Below are 12,089 nucleotides of genomic sequence, written 5' to 3'. Positions count from 1 at the left end.
TAACTCAGCCTGCAGCCTTGTGCCTTTATATGGGCACAGATCCCCTCAGTGACTGCTAATATCCTTATCATTTACAGTAGGGGGGTACATTATCCCTTATAATACATGAGTGATACTCAGAGTTCCCTGTATAACTCAGCCTGCAGCCTTGTGCCTTTATATGGGCACAGAACCCCTCAGTGACTGCTAATATCCTTATCATTTACAGTAGGGGGTACATTATCCCTTATAATACATGAGTGATACTCAGAGTTCCCTGTATAACTCAGCCTGCAACCTTGTGCCTTTATATGGGGGGCACAGAACCCCTCAGTGACTGCTAATATCCTTATCATTTACAGTAGGGGGTACATTATCCCTTATAATACATGAGTGATACTCAGAGTTCCCTGTATAACTCAGCCTGCAGCCTTGTGTCTTTATATGGGGGGCACAGAACCCCTCAGTGACTGCTAATATCCTTATCATTTACAGTAGGGGGTACATTATCCCTTATAATACATGAGTGATACTCAGAGTTCCCTGTATAACTCAGCCTGCAGCCTTGTGCCTTTATATGGGGGGCACAGAACCCCTCAGTGACTGCTAATATCCTTATCATTTACAGTAGGGGGTACATTATCCCTTATAATACATTATATGGGCACAGAACCCCTCAGTTACAGGTAATATCTATGTGCCCTGACGTGGCTAATAGGTTACAGAACGTTGGGGTTTGTAGCCCGGTACTGAATAAAGTGCAGGAAGGTTTAGTTCCCCTTTAAAAGCCTCCCGTTCTTTCCACTCATGGAATAAAATAAGAAAGACCAATGGGAAAAGAACCATCAGTTTCTAGATGTCAGTGACACGTTGGTTCAGTCGGCAATAAATGTTACAGAAAATAAATCCTATTAAATGAAAGTAAAAAAACGAACAGAGATTAATGCATCAACCTCCCAATATGTTTTGGTGTCATATTCCCCAAATTATCTTTTATTATTATTATTATTATTACAGGTGTGGGACCTGTTATCCAGAATGCTCAGGACCTTGGGTTTTTCAGATAAGGGGTCTGTCCATAATTTGGATCTTCTACCATAAACCCAATAGGGCTGTTCTGCCCCAATAAGGGGTAATTATATCTTAGTTGGGATCAAGTACAGCTACTGTTTTATTATTACAGTGAAAAGGGAATCATTTAACCATGAAATAAACCCAATAGGGCTGTTCTGCCCCAATAAGGGGTAATTATATCTTAGTTGGGATCAAGTACAGGTACTGTTTTATTATTACAGAGAAAAGGGAATCATTTAACCATGAAATAAACCCAATAGGGCTGTTCTGCCCCAATAAGGGGTAATTATATCTTAGTTGGGATCAAGTACAGGTACTGTTTTATTATTACAGAGAAAAAGGAATCATTTAACCATTAAATAAACCCAATAGGGCTGTTCTGCCCCCAATAAGGGGTAATTATATCTTAGTTGGGATCAAGTACAGGTACTGTTTTATTATTACAGAGAAAAGGGAATCATTTAACCATTAAATAAACCCAATAGGGCTGTTCTGCCCCAATAAGGGGTAATTATATCTTAGTTGGGATCAAGTACAGGTACTGTTTTATTATTACAGAGAAAAGGGAATTATTTTTTAAAAATGTGAATTATTTGAATAAAATGGGAGTCTATGGGAGATGATCTTTCCGTAATTCTGAACTTTCTGGATACTGGGTTTGCGGATAAGGGGGCCGATACCTGTATTATGATTAATATGATTATGTGCAAGCTGCTATCAGTAATACAGAAATAACAAACAGGCTGCGGCCGCTCTTGTTGCAAAACAAAGAAGTTAAAACAAATAAAAAGGAAAGGAAACCAAAGGGTTAATGTGGCGCCAGAGATAAAAAACCTTTTTTTGGGGGGAACTGAAGCCAAAACCCCCCAAAGACCCTGTAAGTTCTATGTGGCGCTTTTCTGAAAAAAATTGCAAGAAAATTTCATGAAACCGCCGAAAATTCATTCAACGCATTATTTCTGCGCGCGGCTGTTTTTCTCTCCCCAAACGCATTAAAGTGAATAGAATTTTTTCATTTTATTGAAACATTTTTTTTTAAGTTTTTAAAACTTGAATAATTCAGTTTCCTAAACTCAAGATCAAAAGTAGCTGAGATCCCTTATTTATCAGGGAAAACTTCATAATTCTTAAAGTTTATAATCAGTTTTTTATTTCACTTCCCCAGTAAGTTTCACTCCCGAACTAAACGCATTGCTGGTTAGTGATTCCCATGTGTGTTGCCATGGCAACAGTGAAGGCATTGTGATGTCATAGTGTTTGCCACAGTGAATGCAGTCTGTGTTCCCATGGCAACAGGGTGATCACATTGTGATGTCATCCTTATCAGATCAGATAAGGAGTCGTCACTGACAATCCTGAATCATTTGCTGGATTGTAGCCAATCAGTGCGCAGCGTTACTGTTTGTCCCTAATCGGCCATTTGTTATCTTCAGATCTACTTCAATCGGATTATCTGTAAGTAATATCTAATTATTAATTATTCTTTTATAAACAATATAATAGAATCTAATGATTTAATAGTATATATTTTATAGAAAGTGGCTGTTTGCCCCAGTTTTCCCCCAAACCGTTACACTTTGCGCCGCTAGGCCCCGCCTTCCTTCCTATTTTTGAAATGCAAATTGCGCCCAAACATTGGCCAATGAGATTGCTGCTTGCACGAGCCCCTGTGCGGGTTTCACGCTGCGACTATAAATGCGCCGTTTGGGGAATCAGTTTAGCGAATATCTTTCCTTTACCCTTTAGGCCGTATATAAAAAGTTTTTGGGGACATTCGCGCTGCAAAAAAAATTGCAATGATGTTCGCACATTAAATGCACCAGTCGTGTCCAGTTTGTTACCAGAAACTCGGGCAAATACATTCACTGGGCAAATAATTCTGCGCTCAGTTTATAAATGACCCCCACTATGTTGTTACTTATAAACCTGCAGCCGGTCATGTGACATTGTATTAGCAACGTCTAACTGGGCTCATAGGGACTTTACTTACACGCCATTGGCTGGTTAGTTACCAATCAGTTCTCATCGTGACTATTAGTTATTAGTTATTATTAGTTATTTTATTGTAACAATCTTTTTAAGTTTTTAAAACCTTAATAATTCTGTTTCCTAAACTCAACTTTCCCTTATTTATCAGGGAAAACTTCATAATTCCTTTAGATAAAGTTTATAATCAGTTTTTTAATTTAGTTCCCCATTAAGTTTCACTCCCAAACTAAATGCATTGATGGTTAGTGATTCCCATGTGTGTTGCCATGGCAGCAGTGAAGGCATTGTGATGTCATAGTGTTTGCCACAGTGAATGCAGTCTGTTCCCATGGCAACAGGGCATTGTGAGGTCATCCTTATCAGATAACCAGATCAGATAAGGAGGCGTCACTGACAATCCTAAATCATTTGCTGGATAGTAGCCAATCAGTGCGCATTGTTTACTGTTTGTCTCTAATAAGTCACTTGTTATAATCAGATCTAATTCAATCGGATTATCTGTAAGTAATATCTAATTGTTGATTTAATTAATATCTAGCTATTTAATAGTATATAAAAAAAATTGCTGGGGGTCATTTATAAAGTGCAGCGCATATTTTTTTCATCTTATTTTTTTCCAATTGCATCTGCTCCCATTTTTGATGCAACCGCGACTTGCTTTGACGCACAATATATGTATATTGTATATATATTGTATATTGAGTTGTATCAGTATTAGAATAATAGAGGAGGGAATAAAACAAATGATTCCATGAAAGTGACAATCGGGGGGACTGACTTGACCTTTAGGCCCAACCCTTTCCCAGGCAATATAGGGAAGCCATTCTACTATTGGGTATTTAGTAACAACACTGTTGCAGTTGGTCTCCCTAATAAATGATTGGTTTAACTCTTTATTTTCTCATTTAGGAATAACAACAATGTTTTCCAGACTTGGAAAAACGCTTGGGAACATCTTTAGGTCTAACCCTAAGGTAAGGCTCAAACTTGTCTCTTTAATATTCCGGGAACATAGAATGGGATTGGCTGCTGGGGCTCCGCTCTGTCATATCGTTGGTTAATTAAGGATTCTAATTAGTGTAAAAACCCCAAAAAGTCTGTTTTACAAACAATGAGACTTCCCATTAGTATTTATTTCTGTTCCCACTACTGATATCTCGCTATTGGCACAGCCGCTCTCTAAATAAGAGCTGGAAAGAACCGCGCAGAATGGCGAGAATCAGTGGGGAAACGGCTAATATCTCCCAAATAAACAAATGTGTCAATTGTAATATGTACAGAACAGCAGCCATGTTACAGCGTTACAGTGGGATTAATATCTCGGCACGATTCTATAATAATAATTCTGAATTATAAAGAACAGAAGAAGTTACCAAAATTTGAGTATATGTTTTTTTTTTACGATTGAAAAAACTCAATGAGACTTTACTGGAGAATATTCTTAAGAACCATGAATAGTCGGTATTTATTCTCAAGGAGAATTGTCTCTAATACATTTATTTAGTTAGTTAGTTATTAATTAAAACATTCAGGTTTTTAACCTCATAGAAAATAAAGAGAAGAACAAGATTCTCGCCTAAATGCTCGCGGGAATAGTCTGTTGCGGTTTTATATTAAATTAGCTAGCATTCGAGAAGAAAATTCACATGAGTTTTGTTGCGTTTTTTTTCACAAACTCGAATTTTGATAAAAATGCCCCTATGTATTCGGCTCAGGTTTCTGGGTATTTGTTGGGCTTCAGCGCTTAATTTTGTGTATTTCATTTCTCCAGGATCCCAAAGCAGCACCAACCTTTCAGCGCGAGATGAAAGGTAAAGAAGCGCTTGAGAAACAGGCTCAGGAGGAAGCGGAAGGATTCGCCCGGCAGCGGGATATTCGAATGGCTTTGCAGGAGAGGATAAAGGAACAACTCAATGATGAATTTCTGGACGAAGCTGTACAATTTACTGTTCAGCAGATCCAGAGAGGATTTGAGATTGATTCCTGCCGAATGCAGCAAGAAGAAGAACAAGAAAAAGCCAAGAAGGAAATAAAAAAGCGCAAATTAAGAAATTTGCTTCTTAGGAAAAGGGAGATCGAACGACAAACAGAACGCGAAACAGAAGTGGAGAGACAGACCGAACAGAGACTGAGACAAATGGAAGAATGGAAACATCTACAGAGAGAAGCGCAGGAAGAAGCCAACAAAGAGATTGCGAAGCGCAAACTCAGAAATGAGCTTCTTCTTGAAATGCTTGTAAACAAGAAAGAAGAGGAGAAAGTAATGGAAGGTCGTGCAATCGTTGAGGAAGAAGAGAAGAAGGAGAGCTTCGTGGCAGTGATGGAAGCACAGAGCCAAGAAGAAATCACTCCACCGGGAGAAGCTCTGATGCTTTCAATTCCAGAAACATCTGCTGAGAAACTGAGGGTGAGTTTGGTTTTCATGTTTAATTCAGGATAATCGGTTTGTGTGGCCGTTCTAGGCCGTCTCTTCTCCAGCCGAGACTTGATGCCGTAACTCGGCCAAGAATCATATTGTTCCATTCAGCTTTAAACGTTTGATTTCAATTTCCACAAATGAAATCATTACTTTTCAATTTTTACAAATTAAGGCAAACGCTCATAAGTTACATTTTTCTAAACGAGCTTTGTGCGCATTATTAGGAGTAACATTTTCCCTTTTTAAGCAAAATTAATTTCAAACAGAAGTCACAATAACATTTACACTGAACCCTTTTTGCTTTGGATCCCTATAGGACTCTTTACCTGAAGAGAATGACGATATCGAAGATATCGAGGCGGCCATAGAGGCTCGAGCTGCAGTCCGGAGAAAGGAGTTTGAGAAGAGCGAAAGAAAGAGAGCAGCTCGAATCCGCAAAGGTGATTTTTCTCCTACAAATGTTTTACTAATTGATGTTCAACCATAAACCTGATCCCAATTCCCAGCTAGAATAATGTACTACTGTACTGTATGTTCTATTGAGAGAGGCACCCAATCCGGGATTCGGCCAAGATTCCGCCTTTTTCAGCAGGATTCGGCTAAATCAATAGTCCTGGCTGAACCGACTCCCAATCGTGTAACTTTGAATTCGGATTCAGGATTTTGGACGAATCTTTCATGAAGGATTCGGCCAAATCCCAAGACAGTGGATTCGGTGCACCCCTAGTTCTAGTCAATTTCTGCATTTTATATTAATTAGTTTTTGAAAATAGTTTCTAATGGTTCTCAGTACGAGGCCATTGATATAATGTTGCCCAAACCAACAGCTTTACACTTAGGCCTCAACCTATTCATTCCAACTCACAAACAGACGGTCCTACAGCCATTTTGTCCCCACAGTTCCCAATGGTACTTTTTGCAAAGTAGTGACTTAAATCTAAACCGACCTTTTTTTTTTTTCTTTTAATCAGCACCTCTAAGGAAACCGCCTTCCTTTTTCGACATTCCTGACAGGGTAAAGGTAAGTTTTGGTTGTGAAATAAATTGGCTTTTCTCACACGAGGAATATTGAACATGAATTAATGGTATTTCCTTCTCTTCTCTAGAGGAGAACTCGTTTCTACCAGATTGTGGAGAAGATTGATGGAACCCTGGACCCGACTGGGTTGGAGAGAAGGTAATGATTCTAAGATATGTTTGTTGTACTGTCTGTGGTTTATTTGGGATGGTGGATTGCATGAAATCTTATCCATAGTGCATATATGTATATATATATAAATGTTCCATAAGAACACCTGTTTGGGCCGAGGTACCCTGCTATGTATATGCATCTTGGCCCATAACAGAGAAGGTACCAGAAATAGGTTTAATCAAATAAATGTGTTTCATTTTAGGCTGGTGGAAAAAACGCCACCAACTATCGAAGACTTCCAACTCCAGTCGTATCTCGGCGAGGGATCGTTCGGGAAGGTGAGCTTTTCCGTCTCTATATTATATATCTAATCCCATTCTGGGTGACCCAGGGATATAACACTTGAACCCTTTGGCTAGAAATGAATCAGCATGAAAAAGTGTTGGGTTCCTGTATTTCAACAGCTTGTGCCTAAGGCCAACGCTGAGCATAAAATAGGCTGCACCGTCATCTACTCATTGGTGCCGGCACAGGGACTTACCTAGAGCCGCTCTAACTAAAAACAAATAAAAAAGCTTCTAGCAACCAGTCAGTGACCAGCAAATGGTGTGCGCTGATTCATTATATAGGTTGTATTGTAAAGATAGGTTGGGATGTAAGGAACAGAGCTAAGGGCCAAGTAGGTTACCCTGGTTAGAAGACCTGGCCTTACCATGTATAATATCCAATTTCCATTCTGTTTTTTCTCTATTACAAATAGAACTGCAGCAGCAAATATGTATTGCACTTTATCTCATGTATCTCTTCCATTGCAGGTCTATAGGGCACAGCACAGAAGCTCAGGGAAGATTTTTGCCATTAAGGCAATTGAGATGCACGAAATCAACGAGAGGGAGATCTTTCACTGGTAAGTTTTGGGTAAAAAAGTGATTTTATTTAGCTATAAAAATCATGATTTTTCCCCCTAAAAGAAAAATGCTCTGTGCCCCTGCGGATAAAAATAATGTGGCTACACAAGTCATATGCACATTCATCTCTCTAACTAATGGGGGCGCTCAGAGATGTAAATCATTAACTGGGGGGCTAATATAATGTAGAATAAGTGCATTTAAGAACAGTTGAACCCTCCCCCCACTCTCTCGGCCATAAGTCAATGTGTATAACTTGTAAACTGTTCTTGTATTAACTTTTAATGGTTTTTATTTACAGTGTCACCCTAGAGCAGCGAATCCTCCGACTAGTCGACGAGGAACAATGTCTGTTCCTTGCTGGGCTACTCGGCTCCTTCCAGACACAAAACCACATGTGTCTGGCTTTGGAGTTCGCGGAAGGAGGAGATTTGGCTGCCTACGCGGATACAGAGGAACTTCCACTCGACAGAGTTCGGTAAGTACTAATTAGCTTTTAGGGAGCTCAACCCAAGGCCAATTACCCCTATGGCATTCTTACCACTATATGGACATAATACCATTATTATTGGCTCAATAACTCACTCAGTAGGTAGAACACTGGCGTCTCTCCCACTAGTCACACAATACTATTTACTGGGAAACATGGGGGGCTGCTCATGTCCTTAAAGGTTTCAGTGCAATTTCAATCCAAGTTCCGCTGAATATTGGGGTCTAAGGAATAACTTACATTTGTAGTAGTTCTATATTGATAGGTTTGCATTTATAAAAAGGATATATGTTTAACTTTATTCATTTATTCTTTGCAGGTTCTATTCCGCTTGCATGGTGCTGGGGATACAATTCCTGCACCAACACAACATCGCGCACAGGTAAGCAACAATGAACATTAATGGGACACAGAGCCCCAATCCTAGAAATCATCATTCTCTTTAGATTATTTATACTAAATCTCTGATATTAAACATATTTTGAATAATAAATGAATCTGTATTTTATAATGTGCTTCTGTTTTATTGTAGGGATATAAAAGCCGACAATGTTCTCCTGTATGAAGACGGGTACGTGAAGATCACCGACTTTGGGCTTTGCAAAGCAGGTAAGTTGTATAAGTAAGATGGTGTAGCATATACACAGTGTAGCAGCTGAGCTGTAGCATTGGCCATATATATATATATATATATATATTATTATAACCAGAGGGAGACAGAGATAGATAATAAGAGAGCTGCTGCTGTTCAGCCAATGAATGCAGCCTTTCTATGGATAAACTCTTAAACTCACTGTTTTCTTTCTGCTTCAGGAATGGCTGCTGACAGCACAGCCTCAAGTCATTGCGGTACCCTTTTCTACATGGCCCCGGAAATCTTCAAAGGTCGATATACAAGATCAGTCGACTGGTGGGCACTCGGAGTGACCATCTACAAACTGCTCACTGGAGATGTAAGTATCCATTTATGGAAAAAACTAGGCAATCGCTGGCATAGGTTTCCACAAATCCACTTTTTATCCACCTTTTGTCTGCTTGCGCAAAAATGTAGGCAGAGAAAAGGCCGATCTTCTGACTTCTGCTCTGTGTTCCAAATGTTCCGACAACCGCGGCATCGCCGTAATCCGCTCTATGCGCTGATTGGCCAATGATGTGCCTGAGAATTTTGCCTCAGCAGAAGTCAGAGGCTCAGCCTTTTCCCCAGCCTGTGTTTCTACCCAAGCCAATAGAATACCTAGTGTCCCGCAGGCCTTAGGGTGATAATAATCCTCTCATAGTATTACCATTTAATGTGAAATGGATCATGGCCACCCTCATAACATGGGAAACCTTGGGAAATTTATATTTTCACTATATATAATTCAGCTTGAAATTTAAAAAATGTATTATTACTAAACTTCCACTCAATGTAATGCAGCTTATGCTGAAGGTAGGGGTTAGAAATCAGAGCAGACAATATCAGATCACATTATTGTATGTTAGTTGTATCTCCCATAAATCACTCTCTGTTTATATTTGTTTGTTTTCCAGGTACCGTTTTATGCCGATACTGATCTCGAGTACCTGATGTTAGCAGGTCGTGAGGAGCCCGAATATCCTGACGACTTAACAGAAGACACTCGAGACATATTGGAAAATGTAAGTATGAAGCAGGATATCCGCATGTTGTTATCTGTATGGGGAGAGTTTTGCTCAGAAGCCTTTCCATTATTACTTACCCTATGCTTATATTTGCCCTTACTCTTATCCTTTATAAAGTAAAGTCCCGCTCTTGTTCTAGTGGCTTCACCAAACCATAACTGTCCCTTTGGGATTAGGGTGTTGAACTGTAAGCTTCTGTCTAACAACAATTTCTTTTTGCAGCTCCTAAAGAAAGATCCAGAGCAGCGCCTTGGGGCCGGAGAACATGGAGCCGAGGACGTGAGGAAGAGCCCATTCTTTGAGGGATTAGACTGGGAGGCTCTTGAAAAGAAAGAGATCGAGCCGCCATTTATCCCCAGAGGAAGAGCACACGGACAACCTGAAATCAGCCTTAAACTAAAGGCTCAGGTTGAAGCCAATGTGTGCGAAGAAGCCGAATGGGCACTGGTGGAGCTGAACTACCCTTTCAGTTCAGCTTCAGAAACAGAAGAAGAATTGTAAGAAACGTTCCTCGGAATGAAGCAGAGATGATTGGCAGGAAGAAAGTCTGTTCCCAGCTTGAGAAATCCAATCAGCGTTCCGGAGTCCTATTATGGATTGAAAATGCAAACATCGCAACTCCGGGAGTAGGAAAAGGGGTGAGTCTGTTGGGCAGGATGTCGGGTCAGTCAAGAGTTAATTTGCCCAACAGGGGTGGAGGAGGGTTCAACTTTAAGCCAAAAACATCGCTTAAAGTTTAAAAAAAAAAAAAAAAAAACATCACCCACGAGCTGATTGGTGCACAGCGACATGAAGAGGGTGAGACTGTTGGGCAGGGAGTAAGTCAGTCAAGAGTTAATTTGCCCAACAGGGGTGGAGGAGGGTTCAACTTTAAGCCAAAAACATTGCTTAAAGTTTAAAAAACAAAAAAAGATCACCCACAAGCTGATTGGTGCACAGCGACATGAAGAGGGTGAGACTGTTGGGCAGGAAGTCAGTCAAGAATTAATTTGCCCAACAGGGGTGGAGGAGGGTTCAACTTTAAGCCAAAAACATCGCTTAAAGTTTAAAAAAAAAAAAAAAAAAAAAAGATCACCCTCGAGCTGATTGGTGCACAGCGACATGAAGAGGGTGAGACTGTTGGGCAGGAAGTAAGTCAGTCAAGAGTTAATTTGCCCAACAGGGGTGGAGGAGGGTTCAACTTTAAGCCAAAAACATCGCTTAAAGTTTAAAAAAAAAAAAAAAAGATCACCCTCGAGCTGATTGGAGCACAGCACCATGAAGAGGGTGAGACTGTTGGGCAGGAAGTCAGTCAAGAGTTCATTTGCCCGACAGGGGTGGAGGAGGGTTCAACTTTAAGCCAAAAACATCGCTTAAAGTTTAAAAAAAAAAAAAAGATCACCCTCGAGCTGATTGGTGCACAGCACCATGAAGTGGGTGAGTCTGTTGGGCAGGATGTCGGGTCAGTCAAGAGTTAATTTGCCCAACAGGGGTGGAGGAGGGTTCAACTTTAAGCCAAAAACATCGCTTAAATAAAAAAAAAAAAAAAAAGATCACCCACGAGCTGATTGGTGCACAGCACCATGAAGAGGGTGAGACTGTTGGGCAGGAAGTCAGTCAAGAGTTCATTTGCCCAACAGGGGTGGAGGAGGGTTCAACTTTAAGCCAAAAACATCGCTTAAATAAAAAAAAAAAAAAAAGATCACCCACGAGCTGATTGGAGCACAGCACCATGAAGAGGGTGAGACTGTTGGGCAGGAAGTCAGTCAAGAGTTCATTTGCCCAACAGGGGTGGAGGAGGGTTCAACTTTAAGCCAAAAACATCGCTTAAAGTTTAAAAAAAAAAAAAAAGATCACCCACAAGCTGATTGGAGCACAGCACCATGAAGAGGGTGAGACTGTTGGGCAGGAAGTCAGTCAAGAGTTCATTTGCCCAACAGGGGTGGAGGAGGGTTCAACTTTAAGCCAAAAACATCGCTTAAAGTTAAAAAAAAAAAAAAAAAAAGATCACCCTCGAGCTGATTGGTGCACAGCACCATGAAGAGGGTGAGACTGTTGGGCAGGAAGTCAGTCAAGAGTTCATTTGCCCAACAGGGGTGGAGGAGGGTTCAACTTTAAGCCAAAAACATCGCTTAAAGTTTAAAAAAAAAAAAAAAAAAAAGATCACCCTCGAGCTGATTGGTGCACAGCGACATGAAGAGGGTGAGACTGTTGGGCAGGAAGTAAGTCAGTCAAGAGTTAATTTGCCCAACAGGGGTGGAGGAGGGTTCAACTTTAAGCCAAAAACATCGCTTAAAGTTTAAAAAAAAAAAAAAAAAGATCACCCTCGAGCTGATTGGAGCACAGCACCATGAAGAGGGTGAGACTGTTGGGCAGGAAGTCAGTCAAGAGTTCATTTGCCCGACAGGGGTGGAGGAGGGTTCAACTTTAAGCCAAAAACATCGCTTAAAGTTTAAAAAAAAAAAAAAGATCACCCTC

At 40.3% G+C, this 12,089-nt stretch overlaps 1 protein-coding gene across 1 annotated transcript; it reads left to right on the top strand.

Annotated features, from left to right (window-relative positions):
- The first annotated feature begins 3,790 nt into the window (after positions 1 to 3,790).
- Positions 3,791 to 10,133, top strand: LOC101733833 (serine/threonine-protein kinase N1). The gene is made up of 13 exons (XM_031894593.1): positions 3,791 to 4,016; positions 4,814 to 5,449; positions 5,778 to 5,901; positions 6,433 to 6,482; positions 6,568 to 6,638; positions 6,856 to 6,931; positions 7,409 to 7,500; positions 7,803 to 7,979; positions 8,311 to 8,373; positions 8,524 to 8,600; positions 8,805 to 8,944; positions 9,522 to 9,629; positions 9,855 to 10,133. Exons 1-13 carry the CDS (start codon positions 3,963 to 3,965, stop codon positions 10,131 to 10,133), a joined length of 1,947 nt encoding a protein of 648 aa, XP_031750453.1. The 5' UTR covers positions 3,791 to 3,962.
- Positions 10,134 to 12,089: the final 1,956 nt, after the last annotated feature.

This window comes from Xenopus tropicalis, chromosome 10 (genome assembly GCF_000004195.4).
Source record: "Xenopus tropicalis strain Nigerian chromosome 10, UCB_Xtro_10.0, whole genome shotgun sequence".
In the NCBI taxonomy this organism is placed as follows: domain Eukaryota; kingdom Metazoa; phylum Chordata; class Amphibia; order Anura; family Pipidae; genus Xenopus; species Xenopus tropicalis.
The sequence above is the reverse complement of the archived record's forward strand: the minus strand, read 5'-3'. Positions and strand labels throughout refer to the sequence as shown.

Excerpts from the sequence above, each read along its gene's own strand:
- LOC101733833 (XM_031894593.1), top strand. The coding sequence starts at position 3,963 with ATGTTTTCCAGACTTGGAAAAACGCTTGGGAACATCTTTAGGTCTAAC. Across the intron at positions 7,980-8,310 it reads CTTCCACTCGACAGAGTTCG|GTTCTATTCCGCTTGCATGG; the intron begins GTAAGTACTAAT and ends TATTCTTTGCAG. Across the intron at positions 8,601-8,804 it reads CTTTGGGCTTTGCAAAGCAG|GAATGGCTGCTGACAGCACA; the intron begins GTAAGTTGTATA and ends TTTCTGCTTCAG.